This window comes from Cherax quadricarinatus, chromosome 66 (genome assembly GCF_038502225.1).
Source record: "Cherax quadricarinatus isolate ZL_2023a chromosome 66, ASM3850222v1, whole genome shotgun sequence".
Lineage (NCBI taxonomy): Eukaryota > Metazoa > Arthropoda > Malacostraca > Decapoda > Parastacidae > Cherax > Cherax quadricarinatus.
This window is the reverse complement of record NC_091357.1, coordinates 12295647-12320646: the sequence shown is the minus strand read 5'-3', so window position 1 is coordinate 12320646 and position 25000 is coordinate 12295647. Positions and strand designations below refer to the sequence as shown.

The following is a 25000-nucleotide window of genomic DNA, read 5'->3' as shown; positions in this document are numbered from 1 at the left end:
GTGGTGTGAATATAATGCAGAGAATCTGCAGTTTGGAAGTTAGGAGGAGGCAAGATATAGGTTTAGGAGTCCAGAGGGTTGAGGAAGGGTTGTTGAGGTGGTCTGACATGTAGAGAGAATGGAGCAACAGAACACTCAAGAGTGTATCAGTCTGCAGGAAGGAAGGCGGGTAGGGGTCGGCTTAGAAGGGTTAGAGGGGTAAAGGAGTTTGAGGCAGGTTGACTCAGCAGGCACAGTGAGCGCAGCTTGAGGAGGAATGGAGATAATGAAGTTTAATACTTGACGTTGTTGGGAGCAGAGCAGCAACATTTATGAAAGTGATTCAGGAATGTAGCTTGACTCTGGAGAGGCAGTGCCTGGCATCGAGCGAGGTGTTAATGTTGCAGTTTGTAACTGCAGTAAGCATCTTCAGCAAGACAGTGATGGAGTGAATGATGGTGAAAGTTTTCTTTTTAGCACTACAGGAATGGCCGGTGTGATAATAAAAAAAAAAAAAAACGTATATATATATATATATATATATATATATATATATATATATATATATATATATATATATATATATATATAATGTATATATATATATATATATTTACATATATATATATATATATATGTTGTATATATATATATACGTATATATATATATAATGTATATATATATATATATATCATATATATATATATACGTATATATATATATACGCATATATATATATATATTTATATATATATATACGTGATATATATATATAGTATAATGTATATATATATATATATATATATATATATATATATATATATATTGCTTTTTATTATCACACTGGCTGATTCTACCAAGGCAGGGTGGCCTGAAAAAGCAAAAACTTTCACCATCATTCACCTCATTCTGCCAGAAGGGTGCTTTACACTACAGTTTTTAAACTGCAACATTAACACTCCTCCTTCAGAGTGCAGGCACTGTACTTCCCATCTCCTGACTCAAGTCCGGCCTGCTGGTTTCCCCTGAATCCCTTCATAAATGTTACTTGCTCACACTCCAACAGCACGTCAAGTATTAAAAACCATTTGTCTCCATTCACTCCTATCAACACGCTCATGCATGCTCTGGAAGTCCAAGCCCTCGCACACAAAACCTCCTTTACTCTCCTCCAACCTTCCTAGGCCGACCCCTACCCCGTCTCTTCCTTCCACTACAGACTGATACACTCTTGAAGTCATTCTGTTTCGCTCCATTCTCTCTACATGTCCGAACCACCTCAACAACCCTTCCTCAGCCCTCTGGACAACAGTTTTTGTAATCCCGCACCTCCTCCTAACTTCCAAACTACGAATTCTCTGCATTATATTCACACCACACATTGCCCTCAGACATGACATCTCCACTGCCTCCAGCCTTCTCCTCGCTGCAACATTCATCACCCACGCTTCACACCCATATAAGAGCGTTGGTAAAACTGTACTCTCATACATTCCCCTCTTTGCCTCCAAGGACAAAGTTCTTTGTCTCCACAGACTCCTAAGTGCACCACTCACTCTTTTTCCCTCATCAATTCTATGATTCACCTCATCTTTCATAGACCCATCCGCTGACACGTCCACTCCCAAATATCTGAATACGTTCACCTCCTCCATACTCTCTCCCTCCAATCTGATATTCAATCTTTCATCACCTAATCTTTTTGTTATCCTCATAACCTTACTCTTTCCTGTATTCACCTTTAATTTTCTTCTTTTGCACACCCTACCAAATTCATCCACCAATCTCTGCAACTTCTCTTCAGAATCTCCCAAGAGCACAGTGTCATCAGCAAAGAGCAGCTGTGACAACTCCCACTTTGTGTGTGATTCTTTATCTTTTAACTCCACGCCTCTTGCCAAGACCCTCGCATTTACTTCTCTTACAACCCCATCTATAAATATATTAAACAACCACGGTGACATCACACATCCTTGTCTAAGGCCTACTTTTACTGGGAAAAAAATTCCCTCTTTCCTACATACTCTAACTTGAGCCTCACTATCCTCGTAAAAACTCTTCACTGCTTTCAGTAACCTACCTCCTACACCATACACTTGCAACATCTGCCACATTGCCCCCCTATCCACCCTGTCATACGCCTTTTCCAAATCCATAAATGCCACAAAGACCTCTTTAGCCTTATCTAAATACTGTTCACTTATATGTTTCACTGTAAACACCTGGTCCACACACCCCCTACCTTTCCTAAAGCCTCCTTGTTCATCTGCTATCCTATTCTCCGTCTTACTCTTAATTCTTTCAATTATAACTCTACCATACACTTTACCAGGTACACTCAACAGACTTATCCCCCTATAATTTTTGCACTCTCTTTTATCCCCTTTGCCTTTATACAAAGGAACTATGCATGCTCTCTGCCAATCCCTAGGTACCTTACCCTCTTCCATACATTTATTAAATAATTGCACCAACCACTCCAAAACTATATCCCCACCTGCTTTTAACATTTCTATCTTTATCCCATCAATCCCGGCTGCCTTACCCCCTTTCATTTTACCTACTGCCTCGCGAACTTCCCCCACACTCACAACTGGCTCTTCCTCACTCCTAGAAGATGTTATTCCTCCTTGCCCTATACACGAAATCACAGCTTCCCTATCTTCATCAACATTTAACAATTCCTCAAAATATTCCCTCCATCTTCCCAATACCTCTAACTCTCCATTTAATAACTCTCCTCTCCTATTTTTAACTGACAAATCCATTTGTTCTCTAGGCTTTCTTAACTTGTTAATCTCACTCCAAAACTTTTTCTTATTTTCAACAAAATTTGTTGATAACATCTCACTCACTCTCTCATTTGCTCTCTTTTTACATTGCTTCACCACTCTCTTAACCTCTCTCTTTTTCTCCATATACTCTTCCCTCCTTGCATCACTTCTACTTTGTAAAAACTTCTCATATGCTAACTTTTTCTCCCTTACTACTCTCTTTACATCATCATTCCACCAATCGCTCCTCTTCCCTCCTGCACCCACTTTCCTGTAACCACAAACTTCTGCTGAACACTCTAACACTACATTTTTAATCCTATCCCATACCTCTTCGACCCCATTGCCTATGCTCTCATTAGCCCATCTATCCTCCAATAGCTGCTTATATCTTACCCTAACTGCCTCCTCTTTTAGTTTATAAACCTTCACCTCTCTCTTCCCTGATGCTTCTATTCTCCTTGTATCCCATCTACCTTATATATATATATATATATATATATATAAATATATATATATATATAAATATATATATATATATAAATATATATATATATATATATATAAATATATATATATATATAATGTGTGTGGTAACAGGTTCGTATAGTTAGCTGACAGACTCAAAAATATAAATGTCTTTTTCATATTATGATTGTTTTATTCATAGGGAAGTATCTGGACAACAGGAGAAAATAACATCTGATCCAAGGAATAAGAAGATAGCTCCAATATCCAAGAAGTGGATATTTTCAAAGCAATGTACTGTATAACAGGTTTAGCATTTCCCAATGAAATAATAATAATAATTCAGCTTAGAACTTATCTAGGTTAAGTTTGGTTAGGTTAGGACAGGCTAGGTTGTATTACCTATCTTTTTTTTCAGTTACCAAAAACAATTTTCTTTTACCCCTATTGGATAACCCCCCCCCCCAAAAAAAAAAAAAAAAAATCTCCATTACACAATTCAGTTAATATTGGAAAAACTACATATTAGCCTATGCTTGAAGTAGTGTACTAACCTGTAGCCATCAAAGCCGTCGTCAGAACCATTGATGGTGAGGACTGGTGCTCGGGCATAGGCCTTGGCCACGCGTCGGTTCCTCTCCAGCACGATCACCTTAGACCAGATCTCGTCATCAATCTGCTCCCACTTCATCAATACCTCCTGGATGTGGTCCTGCCGACACAAACATTACCTTATTACATTTACTAAACTAAGGTTACATTATTACACTTACTAAAGTTGTGTTAATTATTGTTACACTTGTTAAACTAATCATCTCATTGGTACATTTCTTAACTAAGGTTACATTATTACGCTTAATAAACAAAGATTATAACTTACTAAACTAACCTTACATCATTACACTAAACTAATATAACACTAAACTAAGATAATATTATTACACTTTATAAACTAAGATTATAACTTACTAAACTAAGATTACATTGTGAAGAATTAGACACATGTAACATTCAACTAAGATTACATTATTTACCTTCAACCATGATTATAATACTAAAGCAAGATTACATTATTACACTTAATAAGTTAGGTTATATAATTACACTTACTGTTACATTTGTTAAACTAAGATTGCACTTACATTCCCTAAGCTAACATTCCATTATCATACTAAATTAAGATTACATTCAGTGGAGCAGCCACGGGGGGCTAAAGCCCCCCCCCCCCCCAAGACAAATTATGTGTTCCAAACGATTGACTACACTGTTATATGGAGCAGTGACCTGATAAGCACGACAGTTTAAGGAACATCACATACAGACTGAAAACGAAGATTTTCAAATGCCATTTCTTTGATTTTTTTCAGTATCTTATGATTCTTAAGACACACTTCCAGATTGTAATTTTTCTCGGATCACGCAACGGCCTAAACACGTGTTAGCGACGCCTAAATGACTTAATCTAACGAAAAGGAACTACACTCCTGTTCCTTGTACCAAAGCTGATCACCAAGCATTTTCTCAAATGCTGTACGACCCCTATGATATTGCCTTTTTTTTTATTAACACATCGGCCATTTCCCATCACCGTCTCGCCAGTCGTTCCTACACTACAGTTCAACAACTGCAGCATATCTCCACCCCTCCTTCAGAGTGCAGGACCCACCTCCAGGTCTCAAGTCCGGCTAACCAGTTTTCATGAATCCCTTCAAACTGTTACTTTGTAACATATCTCACCTTTTCCCCAGTGTCCACATGGTGCGATCGCTCTATGGCCCATACGGGTTTAAAGCTTATTTGTGTTTTATCTATACTAATCCCGCTCGTAGAACCCCGCGGCCCACACCAGGCGAGAGTGAGACCGTACCACTGTTGCTGCCAGGTCCAAAGGTATCCACAGGTAACGTCATTATCACACGTAGTGTCAGAATTCTACAGGAAATGCCAGAGGGCCACACGTGGTGTCAATATTGGTATAGTAAAAGTGCCAATGGTTAACTCAGTACCACAGGTGATGACATTGACTTGCCAGATGACAGAATAACCCAGATAACATAACCAAAGGTGATGTCAGCATTCCCAAATACGGTGTCAGCATACCAAAGATAGTGTCAGAGTCTCAAAGATGATGTCAGCCTGAGCCTTGGCAGACTTCAGTAGTATCAGTCTGAGCTGGCAGACGTCAATAGGACAATGAGGATATTGTTAAGTATTCCATTTACGGTTCACCAGCTACGGCAGCTTCAAAGGTTTCCTTACAGCAATACTGAAGTTACTACTATTACACCTAATTCACCTACACCCACACCAGAACTATTTATTTATTTTTATTTATTTATTTATTTATTTATTTCCAATTTGTGCACACATACACCTATTACACCTACACCCACACCAGAACTACTATTACACCTAATTCACCTACACCCACACCAGAACTATTACACCTACACCCACACCAGAACTACTATTACACCTAATTCACCTACACCCACACCAGAACTATTACACCTACACCCACACCAGAACTATTACACCTACACCCACACCAGAACTACTATTACACCTAATTCACCTACACCCACACCAGAACTACCACCTACACCCGTCAACCACTACCACCTACACCACCACTACCACCTACACCCGCACCACCACTACTACCTACACCCGCACCACCACTATCACCACCACCTACACATGCACCACCACCATAACTTACACCCGCACCACCACCACCACCACCTACACCCGAACCACCACTACCGCCTACACCCGCACCATCACCACCATTACCACCTACAACCGAACCACCACTATCACCACCACTACAACCTACACCCGCACAACCACTATCACCACCACTACCACCTACAACCGAACCACCATTACCACCTACACCCGCACAACCACTATCACCACCACTACCACCTACACCCGCACCATCACCACCACTACCACCTACAACCGAACCACCACTACCACTACCACTACCACCTACAACCAAACCACCACTATCACCACCACTACCACCTACACCCGCACAACCACTATCACCACCACTACCACCTACAACCGAACCACCACTACCACCTACACCCGCACAACCACTACCACCTACACCCGCACCATCACCACCACTACCACCTACACCCGCACAACCACTATCACCACCACTACCACCTACAACCGAACCACCACTATCACCACCACTACCACCTACACCCGCACCATCACCGCCACTACCACCTACAACCGAACCACAACTACCACCTACACCCGCACAACCACTATCACCACCACTACCACCTACAACCGAACCACCACTACCACCAACACCCGTACAACCACTATCACCACCACTACCACCTACAACCGAACCACCACTACCACCAACACCCGCACAACCACTATCACCACTACTACCACCTACACCCGCACAACCATTATCACCACCACTACCACCTACACCCGCACAACCACTATCACCACCACTACCACCTACACCCGCACAACCACTATGACCACCACTACCACCTACACCCGGACAACCACTATCACCACCACTACCACCTACAACCGAACCACCACTATCGCCACCACTACCACCTACACCCGCACCATCACCACCACTACCACCTACACCCGCACAATCACTATCACCACCACTACCACCTACACCCGCACCATCACCACCATTACCACCTACACCCGCACAACCACTATCACCACTACCACCTACAGCCGCACCATCACCACCACTACCACCTACACCCGCACCACCACTATCACCACCACTACCACCTACACCCGCACCATCACCACCACTACCACCTACACCCGCACCATCACCACCACTACCACCTACAGCCGCACCATCACCACCACTACCACCTACACCCGCACAATCACTATCACCACCACTACCTACACCCGCACCATCACCACCACTACCACCTACACCCACACCATCACCACCACTACCACCTACACCCGCACCACCACTATCACCACCACTACCACCTACACCCGCACAACTATCACCACCACTACCACCTACACCCGCACAACTATTATCATCACTATTACCATCTACACCCGCACCATCACCACCACTACCACCTACACCCGCACCACCACTATCACCACCACTACCACCTACACCCGCACAACTATCACCACCACTATCACCACCACTACCACCTACACCCGCACAACTATCACCACCACTACCACCTACACCCGCACCACCACTATCACCACCACTACCACCTACACCCGCACAACTATCACCACCACTGCCACCTACACCCGCACAACCACTATCACCACCACTACCACCTACACCCACACAACCACTATCACCACCACTACCACCTACACCCGCACAACTATCACCACCACTACCACCTACACCCGCACAACTATTATCACCACCACTACCACCTACACCCGCACCATCACCACTACCACCTACACCCGCACCACCACTACCACCTACACCCGCACAACTATCACCACCACTACCACCTACACCCGCACAACTATCACCACCACTACCACCTACACCCGCACAACTATCACCACCACTACCACCTACACCCGCACCACCACTATCACCACCACTACCACCTACACCCGCACAACTATCACCATCACTACCACCTACACCCGCACAACCACTATCACCACCACTACCACCTACACCCGCACAACTATCACCACCACTACCACCTACACCCGCACAACTATTATCACCACCACTACCACCTACACCCGCACCATCACCACTACCACCTACACCCGCACCACCACTATCACCACCACTACCACCTACACCCGCACAACTATCACCACCACTACCACCTACACCCGCACAACCACTATCACCACCACTACCACCTACACCCGCACAACTATCACCACCACTACCACCTACACCCGCACCATCACCACTACCACCTACACCCGCACCATCACCACTACCACCTACACCCGCACCACCACTATCACCACCACTACCACCTACACCCGCACAACTATCACCACCACTACCACCTACACCCGCACAACTATCACCACCACTACCACCTACACCCGCACAACTATCACCACCACTACCACCTACACCCGCACAACTATCACCACCACTACCACCTACACCCACACCACCACTATCACCACCACTACCACCTACACCCGCACAACTATCACCACCACTACCACCTACACCCGCACAACTATCACCACCACTACCACCTACACCCACACCACCACTATCACCACCACTACCACCTACACCCGCACAACTATCACCACCACTACCACCTACACCCGCACAACTATCACCACCACTACCACCTACACCCACACCACTATCACCACCACTACCACCTACACCCGCACAACTATCACCACCACTACCACCTACACCCGCACAACCACTATCACCACCACTACCACCTACACCCGCACAACTATCACCACCACTACCACCTACACCCGCACAACTATCACCACCACTACCACCTACACCCGCACAACCACTATCACCACCACTACCACCTACACCCGCACAACCACTATCACCACCACTACCACCTACACCAGCACAACTATCACCACCACTACCACCTACACCCGCACAACTATTATCACCACCACTACCACCTACACCCGCACCATCACCACTACCACCTACACCCGCACCACCACTATCACCACCACTACCACCTACACCCGCACAACTATCACCACCACTACCACCTACACCCGCACAACCACTATCACCACCACTACCACCTACACCCGCACAACTATCACCACCACTACCACCTACACCCGCACCATCACCACTACCACCTACACCCGCACCATCACCACTACCACCTACACCCGCACCACCACTATCACCACCACTACCACCTACACCCGCACAACTATCACCACCACTACCACCTACACCCGCACAACTATCACCACCACTACCACCTACACCCGCACAACTATCACCACCACTACCACCTACACCCGCACAACTATCACCACCACTACCACCTACACCCACACCACCACTATCACCACCACTACCACCTACACCCGCACAACTATCACCACCACTACCACCTACACCCGCACAACTATCACCACCACTACTACCTACACCCACACCACCACTATCACCACCACTATCACCACCACTACCACCTACACCCGCACAACTATCACCACCACTACCACCTACACCCGCACAACTATCACCACCACTACCACCTACACCCACACCACCACTATCACCACCACTACCACCTACACCCGCACAACTATCACCACCACTACCACCTACACCCGCACAACTATCACCACCACTACCACCTACACCCACACCACCACTATCACCACCACTACCACCTACACCCGCACAACTATCACCACCACTACCACCTACACCCACACCACCACTACCACCTACACCCACACCACTACTACCACCTACACCCGCACCACCACTATCACCACCACTACCACCTACACCCACACCACCACTACCACCTACACCCACACCACCACTATCACCACCACTACCACCTACACCCACACCACCACTACCACCTACACCCGCACCACCACTATCACCACCACTACCACCTACACCCACACCACCACTATCACCACCCTGCCATTTTTAAACTTTCCCCCTCCCCTCTCCCTTCTCTTAATCCCTGGGTACAATTTACTTCCCCCCTCCCCTCCCCTCCCCTCCCCCTTCCCTCCCCCACCATTTACAACCAAATACTATTTTTACTAAGTGTCTTTTAGGTTAATGGAGTTATTTTTGAGTTACACGAAGATATAACTAGTGTCAGTATAATAATAATAATAATAATAATAATAATAATAAGAAGAAGAAGAAGAAGAAGAAGAAGAAGAAGAAGAAGAAGAAGAAGAAGAAGAAGAAGAAGAAGAAGAAGAAGAAAAAAGATGTTTATAGGAAGCTCTAAACTTGTATGGGTATACAGTTTCTGGGGAATGGAAGGTAATCAGGTTTGATCCAAGAAATGGAATGGTAGCTCAAATTCCTTGGAACAAGAGCCCTTCAGTGGACAGAAGGCACTCCCCCCTTTTTTGAAGAGAGAGGTTATAACAGTGGTGTGGGCGTGGGCGTGGGCGTCAGGGGTCAGGGAACCAACCACACACACACACACACACACACACACACACACACACACTTAAAGTTTCTTTGTGTACGTACATCCACTTGTCCAGACACCCCCCACAACCCTTTCCTCCCACACGCCCACGCCCACGCCCACTATAACCTTTGACCCTAACCGGCCGCTCATCACCTTTCCTCGCCCTTATGTTCGGGCGTTATATGTCTATGGTGTGGGCGTGAACTGCGTATGTGAGCAACAAGTATGGGCGTGAGGTGCGTATGGAGAAGGTTTGAGGTATGTTAGGGGTGTATAGTAGTGACGTGCTGTGTGTGGGCGTGAACGATGTCCACGGTTTGGGTGTCTGTGTGGGTGTCGTGTGGGATCGTAGAGCAATGTGGGTGAGTGTGGAACGGGTTTGGGCGTCGCATGTGACCGCACAACAGTGTGGGCGGGTGTACATGGGCGTAGGGTGTGGGTGTGCTGTGGCTGAACAAGCATGAGTGGTCACAGTCCAACAAGTGCCTGGAGGGTACATCACCCCGCCCACACATATTTCCCACTTGTCTACAACAACTACTTCCCACACAGATTCTTCTACGAATCAGGTGCTGGGATTTTACTGTGATAGACTGTCTGATTGACTGAGTGACTGACCCGCTGTCTGACCGGCTCACTGGCTACCTGATCAATTGGCTGACTGCATGAGTGCTCGACTGAGTGACCTAACCAGTGTTGGAACAGGCTGATTTTACGACTGACTGACTGACTGACTGCTGGGATCACTGTCTGGTTGACTAGCTGTCTGTCTGCTGCTGTGTCTAGTGGAAGAAATCTTAGGGGGAAACGTGAAACATGCGAGAAACTTGATGTAAATTGAAATATCAAGAGCTGGGCTCAGTATATAAAGTGAAACATGAATTGAAACATGTCTGGATAAAGCTTTACATAAGGTGAAACAAGACATGACAAAGCTGTACACAGAAGAAAACATGACATGATGAAGCTCTACACTATGTGCGACCAGCAGTAACAGTCCGGTTGATCAGGCCCTGATTCACCGTGGACCGGGCCGCGGGGGCGTTGATCCCCGAAATACCCTCCAGGTAGAAACAAGGTGAAACATGACAAGACAAATCTCTGCACAACAAAATGTTATCCAAATAAAAGCTTGTGTATAACCTATGCCTTTTATTCAGTTTTAAAATATCATACTGAGGTCTTTTGGTTACAGCAGTGCGAGAAGCGAACATAGAATACTTTTACAAACACAAGGTCTCAACAAAAGTGAAAAAAAAGACCTAGGAGTGGTCATTAAAATCAGACGCCAGGGAAGCTAGACACTCTGCCTAGCTGTTAGCAAGAAGGGTAAAGGAATGTTAGCTTTCATTATGAGTTTAGAATACTAAGAGGTTAAGCTATTTCCCACAACCCCGTCCACCTATACTATGCTACTTTCATTTGTCATCCTTCAACCCTCCCCCTGTCCTCCATCATCCCCCTTCCTTCTTCATCAACCCGCCCCCCTTCCTCCTTCATCACTCCCTTTCCTCCGTCACCCACTAAGTTCGTGACTATGGAAATTCCAGTGGGGTCAAGGGTAGAGGTATTGCAGTTGTAGAATATCCGGAGAGCAAGCGAGCGAGCGAGAGAGAGAGAGAGAGAGAGAGAGAGAGAGAGAGAGAGAGAGAGAGAGAGAGAGAGAGAGCGAGAGAGAGAGAGCATACTTATTACGTTAGGTCTTCAGGGTGCCTCTTCAAGTGACTACTACTATTACTAATAATAATAATTATATTACTACTACTACTTCTAATAATAATAATAATAATAATGTTTCATCATTATGACATCAATTTCTCATTTGTGTATTTTATCCCAAGACTTGCATGATCCATACGGGTCTAGAGCTAGTTTTCTTAATATATATATATATATATATATATATATATATATATATATATATATATATATATATATATATATATATATATAAATTGGTTGTGATGTCACTGCCGCCTCGGTACAATACGGTGACGTCAGCGGCAGTGAAGCACACTCATGATGTGGTGATGTCAGTGCCTAGGCGCGTACAGCACTGTTTACACTGCTGGCCCAACAAGGTCTGGTCACCCTCGTTGTCTTGGCAACGTAGTGGTGAGAGAGAGAGAGAGAAATACCGAGATATACAGTATATCTCTTTGAGTGCACATTATGGGAAGTGTCAATTTTAGCTAGGTTATATTAGGTTAGATTAGGCTAGCTAAGGTTAAGTAAAGTTAGGTGAGATTAGATTAGAATTAAGGCTAGGCTTGGGCTAGGTTAGCCTGGGCTAGTTGTGAATTGTTCCAGCCACGGTTTCCTGTGGGCTAGTTGTGAATTGTTCCAGCCACGGTTTCCTGTGGGCTAGTTGTGAATTGTTCCAGCCACGGTTTCCTGTGGGCTAGTTGTGAATCGTTCCAGCCACGGTTTCCTGTAGGCTAACTGTAAACTGATATATTCTTAAACAAGCTGTGCTAGCAGTACAAGCTCTATGCGCAAAGAGAGAGAAATGGGAGAAGGTAGTAGTGGAGAAGAGTGGGGCGTAGAGGGAAGTGGAGGAGTGTTAGAGCATTATTGGGGAGAGTTGGAGGAATGCTGTTAGGTGAGTGTGGCTGCTGATCAGGAAGACAGCAGCCAGTGTGTGCTGAAGATTCTTCACATTAAGCAATATTGCATGGATCAGCAGTGTGCTGCTACACTATTCTATATGATAGTTACACAGGAGGAACAAAAGCTAGCTACTGTATGTTTCTCTGTCATATTCCATCACGGAGGATGGGATTCTAATAGTGTTTACATGTGTCAGCCTGAGCTGGAAGACTTCGGTAGGACAACCAGAACATCGTCCAATAATCCATTAAAGGTTCATCAGCTAAGACAGATTTGAAGGTTCCCTTCCAGCAGGCACTGGAGTTTCTTACACAGTACATGACATTCCAGCAGGTACTGGAGTTTCTTACACAGTACATGACAATCAAGCAGGTACTGGAGTTTCTTACACAGTACATGACATTCCAGCAGGTACTGGAGTTTCTTACACAGTACATGACATTCAAGCAGGTACTGGAGTTTCTTACACAGTACGTGACATTCCAGCAGGTACTGGAGTTTCTTACACAGTTCATGACATTCAAGCAGGTACTGGAGTTTCTTACACAGTTCATGACATTCAAGCAGGTACTGAGTTTCTTACACACACAACTGTAGAATTTTCTTAGGCAGGACGTGACATTCCAGCAGGCACTGAAGTTTGTTACACAACTGTGGAGTTTTCTTAGGAAGGACATGACATTCCAGCAGGTACTGGAGTGTTTTCTTACACAGACCATAACATCCCAGCAAGTACTGTAGTTTTCTAACACTTCCCCCCTGGATGCCCAGCAAGTACTGCAGTTTTCTAACACTTCCCCCTGGATGCGACCCATAACACTCATCTAACCCACGGTGCATCTATCTTTACTGTTAGGTGAGCAGGGAAAGGAAGAGGAAGGGAGGCTTGTAAACATTCCTTGTATCGGGTCAGAGAAGGGCCTTGACCCTGGCCAGTCCTCCTGGGCAAGAAGGAATAGGGGGATGTCACACAATACACACCCCTACCTGATCACATTATGGTGATGGTATCTTCATAAATACAGCTTCTTGTGTGTGTGGGATAGGCTCTCCTGTGAGATGGTGATTCCCACGTGATAGTAACTACAACTCTGCTGGAAGGAAACCTTTGAAGCTGCCGTAGCTGATGAACCTTTAATGGAATATTTGACCATATCCTCATTGTCCTACTGAGGTCTCCGAGCTCAGGTTGACACTACTGAAGTCTCCCATCTCAGGCTGACACAAATGATATCTCCCAGCTCAGGCTGACACTACTGATGTTTTCCAGCTCAGGCTGACACTACTGATGTCTCCCAGCTCAGGCTGACACTACTGATATCTCCCAGCTCAGGCTGACACAACTGATGTCTCCCAGCTCAGGCTGACACTACTGATATCTCCCAGCTCAGGCTGATACTACTGATGTCACATTTTAAAACTAGATTTAATAAACACATCCTGTAAGATAAAATATTAGAGGGGAAACTTAGCTACATTTTGATCTTATAACGCAACTACCAGAGGAAAACAGCAGCACACTGTGGGTGTTCTCACAATGTAACTATCAGAGAATACAGGACAACAGCACACTGCGGATATGTTCAATTTGATTTCGTAAAAAATCCTACTAACCCACCCAGTCACCCCACCTCGTCACCCCACCTAGTCAAACTACTTCCCCTAAGAATTTCGTCGTTAACTTTTTACGGTGTGGACAAGTACTCACACAGTGTATAAAACAGACCAGTACCCACACAGTGTATAAAACAGACCAGTACCCACACAGTGTATAAAACAGACCAGTACCCACAGTGTCTAAAACAGACCAGTACCCACACAGTGTATAAAACAGACCAGTGCTCACACAGTGTATAAAACAGACCAGTACCCACACAGTGTCTAAAACAGACCAGTACCCACACAGTGTCTAAAACAGACCAGTACCCACAGTGTATAAAACAGACCAGTACCCACACAGTGTATAAAACAGACCAGTACCCACAGTGTCTAAAACAGACCAATACCCACACAGTGTCTAAAACAGACCAGTACCCACACAGTGTCTAAAACAGACCAGTACCCACACAGTGTATAAAACAGACCAGTACCCACACAGTGTATAAAACAGACCAGTACCTACACAGTGTATAAAACAGACCAGTACCCACACTACGGGTTTAGCATATATTAATGATATAATGCATCCTTTCCCTTTGATATACCAGACAAGCCTGGCCGTGGGCCATGCTTGTCTGATGTTTGCCTGGTCAACCAGGCTGTTGCTGCTGGTGGCTTGCTGGCCCACATACCCATAACAGCATGGTTGAGGTTCTTGTCGAGTTCCCTCTTGAAGACTTCTACTTCTACCGAGTAGTTCTGGGACAAGGCACGTTGGTACAGTGTTCTCTTATAGTGCCCACGGCGCCCCTGGCTCAGGGTTACCACAGTTCTACTGAGATAATGCAGGACAGGACACACAGTGTAGGTCAGACAGGGGAGGGTCAGCGACCTCTAGCAGGTAGAAGCCGCTAGAAACGGAGGGAGAGATGGAGGAAGGAATGGGGAGGGGGAATAGGTAGACATAGGGGTAGACTGGGAAGAGATCAGACTATCCTCTACATCCCGACCCCTTTCCTTTCCCTCTTCACGGGAGATGCGTTGATACTGGTACGAGGCTCTTGATAGGAGGAGCTCGAACTATCCACTTCCTCGGCTCAGACTACATTACATCCCGAACCCCAGACGCTGCACGATCCTAAGCGGTTTCCCAGATATTTAATTATATTCAACACACACACACACAGGCATTATACAGCAGATAGTGTAATGTCTGGAGTGAGAAAGGTAAGAGTGACAGTGACACACAACCCATCACCAAACAATAGGACGCCAGGCGACGAGTATGATCAAAATAACACGAAAATCATTCTTCTATGGGAGATACTGAGAGAAAGAGAAAGAGAAAGAGAGAGAGAGAGAGAGAGAGAGAGAGAGAGAGAGAGAGAGAGAGAGAGAGAGAGAGAGAGAGAGAGAGAGAGAGAGAGAGAGAGAGAGAGAGAGAGAGAGAGACCAGTTCAATTAGGACTATAGAGAGGACAAAGAGGTGTAAGAAGCTTGCAATAAATATAAGAGAAAATCAAACTGCAGAAAACAAAGAGGGTAACCAGGAGAGAACAAGCAAGAATAAGGGAAGCTAAAGGACAAATAATACAGCTCCAAAAGCTAAAAGTGAAGAAAATTTACCCCACAGCCATTTAAGAAAATAGACGACTGTGGATAAGCAAGTGATAAGACGGAAGAAAAAGGAAAGAATGCTGTCGAAGACTGAGAGAGATGTATGCCAAGAGCTTTGTAAAAGAGTCAAAGAGGTCGTAACAGAAAAGAGTGGAGAGCCATGGGAAGGCAGTGTGCTCAGAGCAGATCATCAGGTGCTAGACAACAACAACACAACAAAACCAGTAATGGCATTACTAAACCAGCTGGAAGTAACAAAAACTGAGATAAGACAAGGAGCAGCAGCAGCCGGACCATTATGTGCCTCAGTCACAAAGTTATCCACTCAGTCTCTACAACCAACTGAAATATAATGAAAAAAAAAACGGTCGGTCCCATAATATATATATATATATATATATATATATATATATATATATATATATATATATATATATATATATATATATATATATATATATATATATATATATATACATACATGCGCCAGGATCTGTAACATACATACCGTCAAAAGTTTAGGAGAGGATGGTAGGTAAAAGGATATAGAAGGACTTGGAGCTTAGATTCTTTTACAAAAAAGCTTACATGGATTTATGGATCGAAAATCCTATCCTAATAATCTGCTGGAATTTTATTGCAGAGTCCCAGAGATAAAACAAGAAAGACATGGTTGGGTGGACTGCATCTTCTTGAACTGCAAGAAAGCAGGTGCCTGCATACCTCACCAGATATTAGTTCAGGAATTAGACAACAAACAGGGCTAAAACGCAAGTGTTGCAGTGGGTCAAGGAGTGCCTTAATGACACAAGAGAGTAACAGTAAGGAATGAGACAGCAAACTGAGAAAGGGTAACGAGTGGGGTTCCACAAGGATCAGCGCTATGAGTATTACTGAGTCCTCCATAAGGATCAACGTTAGGACCAATACTGAGTCCTCTATAAGGATCAACGTTAGGACCAATACTGAGTCCTCTATAAGGATCAACGTTAGGACCGCTACTGAGTCCTCTATACGGATCAACGTTAGGACCACTACTGAGTCCTATGAGTCACTGATAGTCTAAAACTGCTGAGAAGAATAGGAAGAGAGGACAGTGATAGAGTTCATGGAGGCCTCAACAGGCTACAGCCGTGGTCACATAAGGGGTTTCTCGAGTCCAACCAGAAAATGACTGTGTGAAAATGATCTTGAGGTAATATAACAACACTAGGCATGTCACCATAATTACACAAAACCCGTACAGTCTGCGGTATAAGCAAGATTAACAAACCTCAAAACAGCATTCAGGAATTTGAACAAAGAATCCTTCAGAACTTTATTATAAAATGTATGTTAGACTAACCACTGAGTAAGCAGCTCCAACATGAAGCCCACTATGTCAAGAAACTTTAAAAAAATATATTAAGATTTCCAACCACACTAGTACCAGAATTTAGAGGAATGCATTATGAAGAGAGGCTTAATTAACGAACTGAACCTGATGACCCTGGCGGAGAGAATGACAAGGGGAGCCATGATTACGACATACATCTTAAGAGGAAATAATAGGACAGATATGGTCAGACTCAATTAAGAGGGGCCAGGATCAAGGGGAAGCTGAAGACACAGGATGAGTCTCAAGGATGTAAGGATGTGTTTCTATAGTCTCAGGGCGGGTGAAAAATGGAATGACTTGATGAGACAGTGGTGGAGGCAAACTCAATACACAGCTTCAAATATAAGAAAATACCAACGAAGAAAACAACGCAACAACGGTAACATATTTTTATAGAATCCGCTAGCTATATTAAGTACCTTATTATCTTTTATAACGACTAGCTGAAATATTAAATACCGTATTAGCTTGTATGTGGCTATATTATATACAATATTATTTCATATGGTAGCTATCTATATAATATACAATACTGTATTACACAGTGGTAAGTTGCTATATTGAGACACAATATTATCTTACATTGCGGTCAATCATCCTTCAGGTAACTCCTTGATCCATTCAACAGCTTTCTCTTTCACCCTAGATTGTTGTGATAGTGTGTGGATCACTCTCAGTGGAGGAACTGTATCGAAGGCTTTCTTGTAGTGTAGAAACACTCCTGCTTGTTCTGCTAGTGTGTGGATCACTCTCAGTGGAGGAACTGTATCGAAGGCTTTCTTGTAGTGTAGAAACACTCCTGCTTGTTCTGCTAGTGTGTGGATCACTCTCAGTGGAGGAACTGTGTTGAAGGCTTTCTTGTAGTGTAGAAACACTCCTGCTTGTTCTGCCAGTGTGTGGATCACTCTCAGTGGAGGAACTGTGTTGAAGGCTTTCTTGTAGTGTAGAAACACTCCTGCTTGTTCTGCCAGTGTGTGGATCACTCTCAGTGGAGGAACTGTGTTGAAGGCTTTCTTGTAGTGTAGAAACACTCCTGCTTGTTCTGCCAGTGTGTGGATCACTCTCAGTGGAGGAACTGTGTTGAAGGCTTTCTTGTAGTGTAGAAACACTCCTGCTTGTTCTGCCAGTGTGTGGATCACTCTCAGTGGAGGAACTGTATCGAAGGCTTTCTTGTAGTGTAGAAACACTCCTGCTTGTTCTGCCAGTGTGTGGATCACTCTCAGTGGAGGAACTGTATCGAAGGCTTTCTTGTAGTGTAGAAACACTCCTGCTTGTTCTGCCAGTGTGTGGATCACTCTCAGTGGAGGAACTGTGTTGAAGGCTTTCTTGCAGGGTTGAATAATACAGTGCATCCATCATTGTCTCCCATTCTTCAGCTCAGTGACTCTGCCTGAACTCATGACCCCTGCTTACTCTTCTGGCTTCAGGGAGTTCAGTCTCAGGTGGGAAAACCCTGGCAAACACTTTCCTGCAGTCTAGGAAGATGAGGTCTGCCTTTCCCTGTCTCTTTTGTTATACATATCAGATGCCCTGTCAGACCTCAGGTAGGGTCGTCAGACAGGATCTCCTGTCTCTGGTTCAGTCTAAGTTTGAAATTAAACTACTTTACAAGTCCTCCAGTACCCTCCTCCTGACACTCTTGTTACACAAAAACCTCACTAAATTACACAACCACCTCACTAGGTTACACAACCACCTCACTAAGTTACACAACCACCTCACTAAGTTGGGCTTTATTTGTGTGAAGCACTAACCCCGTGTTGGCCACAAGGAGACCTGGTCTTCCGTCTCCTAACAGAGAAACAATCATTTACTATACACTTAACCCGTCACTCTGGAAAGGACAGATGTCAGTTGCAATGACCTATAATGGTACTGGCCTGTAGTTTAGTGCTTCCTGTCTGTCCTGCTTCTTAAATACAAATACTAGAATAGCTAAATATAAGAACCAAATTACGCACATAAGGACTTTATTATCCAAATAAGAATACATTAGCTAAATATAAAGAATCCATTAGTCAAATACAAGGACTACATTAGTCATATATAAGGACATTGGTCAACTTGCAGCATCTATCATGTAACTGCACTCACCGAGTCGTGTTTAAGGGACGGGGTGGAGTCATAGCTCCTGGCCGCGCCTATTAAACTACATGTATCGGTTTATGTGGTCGTGTGTACGGCAGCAGGGCAGGGAGGGTGTACCAGTGTACTGTAGACGTTATATTGTTTTACACTGCCCTTGCTGCAGCTCTGAGCCACCAACAACCTTACTGGGTCGCGGCAACAACCTTACTGGGTCGCGGACCGGGACGCAATCAAGGCAACTGCGCTGCGCACACAACAACAGCCTTTACTGGTCCCAGACCAAAACATATTAAGTGGACGGAGGATCGAGCCTCCACTAATCCTTGTGCTGAATGACCAACACGAATTGTAATATAAAATACAACATTGTATTTTTGTAGATTGCATGCGCGCGCACGTAGAGGAAAGCAGGGGACCTGTGGAACAAATTGAAGGTGCAGGGGAGATGTGGGGGAAGGGAGGGGGTGCAGGGATGTAGCAGAGAGGAGAGGGGAAGAGGTGAGGGAGAGAGGAGAAGAATGGAAAGGCTCGTCTCATGAATATGGTTAAGGGTCTGTGAGATATATTCTTCGAGGTGGTGATGGTAGAGGCCACAGTGGTGTTGATAGTGGTGGTGGTAATAGTGGTGACAGTGTGGTGGTGTTGATAGTAGTAGTGGTGGTAACAGTGTGCTGGTGTTGATAGTAGTAGTGGTGGTAACAGTAGTGGTGATAGTGTGGTGGTGCTGATTGATAGTGGTAGTGGTGGTGTTGACAGTGGTAGTGGTGGTACTGACAGTGATAGTGGTGGTGATGACAGTGGTAGTGGTGGTGATAGTGTGACAGGAGGTTCGTGAAGTTATGAGTTATGAACAGGCCTCTGCACATAGGCTGAACACTGTGGTTGTGGGAACATCTGACAGTCAACACGCACCCTTCCTGAGGTACTGAACCAACCTGACACCTCCCTCACAACAACCTATGTTGCACAGCAGCGTTACCACATGATGAACAAGACCATATACGTTACCATAGAACGAAGAACGTGTAAGTTAAAACAAGACAGACAGCGGCTCCTCAGAGGGGCGACTCACCTGGAAAAAAAAGCGAAAGTGACCAGGTTAATGCAGTTGTCTGCTGAGATATGAGAGAAAGAGAGAGAGAGAGAGAAACTCTCAGTAGGGTCTGTAAGTCAACACAATGATGATCTTAAGAGTTTACACACACACAGGAACGTTAGGAGGGCAGGAGAATGTGAGAGAGAAAGGGTAGAACGAGAGGATGAGAAGCCAGTGTTTTATCTAGAATGAGAGAGAGAGAGAGAGAGAGAGAGAGAGAGAGAGAGAGAGAGAGAGAGAGAGAGAGAGAGAGAGAGAGAGAGAGAGAGAGAGAGACAGAGACAGAGAGGAAGGATACCTCCCTAGGAGTCACCTCTTGCATTCTATAACATGAGAACATAAGAAAGGGGGAACACTGCAGCAGGCCTACTGACCCATACTAGGCCAGATGTGTTACGTAAAAGGAAACAGGTGCAACTACTGTGACATTTTACTGAGGCAATGTTTCGCTCTCCAGGAGCTTTGCTTCTTGCCCTCTCTCCCATTCTTCTTCCTCCCTCCTTCCTCCCCTCACTATCTTATTAATTCGTAGGCAGGTGAAATGAAAGAATAGAAGGGGAAGAAATAAGGATAAAACCCCTTTCTCTTTACTAATTTCAGAGGTGGAAGGAGATTCCATTTACATTAATATCCAGGGAGTTAATAACCCAAGTTAACTTTCTGAGGGTTAATAACATAAGTTAACATCCTGGCGGTTAATAAACCAAGTTAATTTTCTAGGGCTTAATAACCCAAGTTAACATCCTGGGGGTTAATAAACCAAGTTAACTTTCTAGGGGGTTAATAACTCAAGTTAACTTTCTAGGGGTTAATAACCCAAGTTAACATCCTGGGGGTTAATAAACCAAGTTAACTTTCTAGGGGGTTAATAACTCAAGTTAACTTTCTAGGGGTTAATAAACCAAGTTAACATTCTGGGGGTTAATAAACCAAGTTAACTTTCTGGGGACAACCAAGTTAACTTTCTGAGAGTTTGTAGCCCAAATTAAACTAAAAAATCAAGTAGAGTGGTTTATTTCCACCGTGGTTTTTGTATAGGCCCTCCCCCAGGATGCGACCCACAGCAGCAGACTAACTCCTGGGCAAGTGCTGGGTAACAGTGGCAGCAGCGAGTGTTAGGGAAACTCGCCCCTACGTCTCGCCCCCCACCTGGGTTTCGACCCCTGGTCATTTTGGCTTCGAGACGAACGCTGAACCGCCTGAGATACTAGGGTGGGGATTTATGGCGTTGGGAGGGGAGGGAGGGTGAAGGAATGTGTGTGTGTGTGTGTGTGTCCCTCCCCCCCTTCCTTCCAAGCGCTGGATAGCATCAGGTACTCTCTCGTGCCTACCAGATCACCCTCACCGATAACACTACTGTTCTGTCCCCCACCCCACTAACCCGTTAGCGACCCCACCACCAGGAAGGTGAGGGGGGAGGGGGATGATAAGATGAAGAAGCGCGAGTAATATTCCATCGTTTGTGGAAACAGGAGCAGCCTTGTGCGACCAGTAGCACCACCAGTAACACAATAACACGTCTGACAACAACACCAGTAACACAATAACACGTCTGACAACAACACCAGTAACACAATAACACGTCTGACAACAACACCAGTAACACAATAACACGTCTGACAACAACACCAGCAACACAACAACACGTCCGGCAACAACACCAGCAACACAACAACACGTCTGACAACAACACCAGCAACACAATAACACGTCTGACAACAACACCAGTAACACAATAACACGTCTGACAACAACACCAGTAACACAATAACACGTCTGACAACAACACCAGTAACACAATAACACGTCTGACAACAACACCAGTAACACAATAACACGTCTGACAACAACACCAGTAACACAGTAACACGTCTGACAACAACACCAGTAACACAATAACACGTCTGACAACAACACCAGTAACACAGTAACACGTCTGACAACAACACCAGTAACACAACAACACGTCTGACAACAACACCAGTAACACAACAACACGTCTGACAACAACACCAGTAACACAATAACACGTCTGACAACAACACCAGTAACACAATAACACGTCTGACAACAACACCAGTAACACAATAACACGTCTGACAACAACACCAGTAACACAATAACACGTCTGACAACAACACCAGTAACACAATAACACGTCTGACAACAACACCAGTAACACAATAACACGTCTGACAACAACACCAGTAACACAATAACACGTCTGACAACAACACCAGTAACACAATAACACGTCTGACAACAACACCAGTAACACAATAACACGTCTGACAACAACACCAGTAACACAATAACACGTCTGACAACAACACCAGTAACACAATAACACGTCTGACAACAACACCAGTAACACAGTAACACGTCTGACAACAACACCAGTAACACAATAACACGTTTGTCAACAACACCAGTAACACAATAACACGTCTGACAACAACACCAGTAACACAACAACACGTCTGACAACAACACCAGTAACACAACAACACGTCTGACAACAACACCAGTAACACAATAACACGTTTGTCAACAACACCAGTAACACAACAACACGTCTGACAACAACACCAGTAACACAACAACACGTCTGACAACAACACCAGTAACACAATAACACGTTTGTCAACAACACCAGTAACACAACAACACGTCTGACAACAACACCAGCAACACAACAACACGTCTGACAACAACACCAGCAACACAACAACACGTCTGGCAACAACACCAGCAACACAACAACACGTCTGGCAACAACACCAGCAACACAACAACACGTCTGACAACAACACCAGCAACACAACAACACGTCTGACAACAACACCAGTAACACAATAACACGTTTGTCAACAACACCAGTAACACAACAACACGTCTGACAACAACACCAGTAACACAACAACACGTCTGACAACAACACCAGTAACACAATAACACGTTTGTCAACAACACCAGTAACACAACAACACGTCTGACAACAACACCAGCAACACAACAACACGTCTGACAACAACACCAGCAACACAACAACACGTCTGGCAACAACACCAGCAACACAACAACACGTCTGGCAACAACACCAGCAACACAACAACACGTCTGACAACAACACCAGCAACACAACAACACGTCTGACAACAACACCAGCAACACAACAACACGTCTGACAACAACACCAGCAACACAACAACACGTCTGACAACAACACCAGCAACACAACAACACGTCTGGCAACAACACCAGCAACACAACAACACGTCTGACAACAACACCAGTAACACAATAACACGTCTGACAACAACACCAGTAACACAATAACACGTCTGACAACAACACCAGTAACACAATAACACGTCTGACAACAACACCAGTAACACAATAACACGTCTGACAACAACACCAGTAACACAATAACACGTCTGACAACAACACCAGTAACACAATAACACGTCTGACAACAACACCAGTAACACAATAACACGTCTGACAACAACACCAGTAACACAATAACACGTCTGACAACAACACCAGTAACACAATAACACGTCTGACAACAACACCAGTAACACAATAACACGTCTGACAACAACACCAGTAACACAATAACACGTCTGACAACAACACCAGTAACACAGTAACACGTCTGACAACAACACCAGTAACACAATAACACGTTTGTCAACAACACCAGTAACACAATAACACGTCTGACAACAACACCAGTAACACAACAACACGTCTGACAACAACACCAGTAACACAACAACACGTCTGACAACAACACCAGTAACACAATAACACGTTTGTCAACAACACCAGTAACACAACAACACGTCTGACAACAACACCAGTAACACAACAACACGTCTGACAACAACACCAGTAACACAATAACACGTTTGTCAACAACACCAGTAACACAACAACACGTCTGACAACAACACCAGCAACACAACAACACGTCTGACAACAACACCAGCAACACAACAACACGTCTGGCAACAACACCAGCAACACAACAACACGTCTGGCAACAACACCAGCAACACAACAACACGTCTGACAACAACACCAGCAACACAACAACACGTCTGACAACAACACCAGTAACACAATAACACGTTTGTCAACAACACCAGTAACACAACAACACGTCTGACAACAACACCAGTAACA

The 25000-nt window shown here is 44.7% G+C and overlaps 1 protein-coding gene across 4 annotated transcripts in view; it reads right to left on the bottom strand.

Moving 5' to 3' along the window:
• LOC128704138 (uncharacterized) overlaps positions 1-25000 on the bottom strand; it is a 448075-nt gene that overhangs the window by 52373 nt on the left and 370702 nt on the right. For all 4 annotated transcript variants that reach the window (XR_011393848.1, XR_011393847.1, XM_070099084.1 and 1 more), the window contains exon 4: positions 3777-3934. Coding sequence is in view for 2 of the 4 variants with exons in the window: in XM_070099084.1 (XP_069955185.1) it covers positions 3777-3934 (158 nt within the window). In the remaining 2 variants the exon portion in view is untranslated. The remainder of the gene's footprint in view (positions 1-3776; positions 3935-25000) is intronic.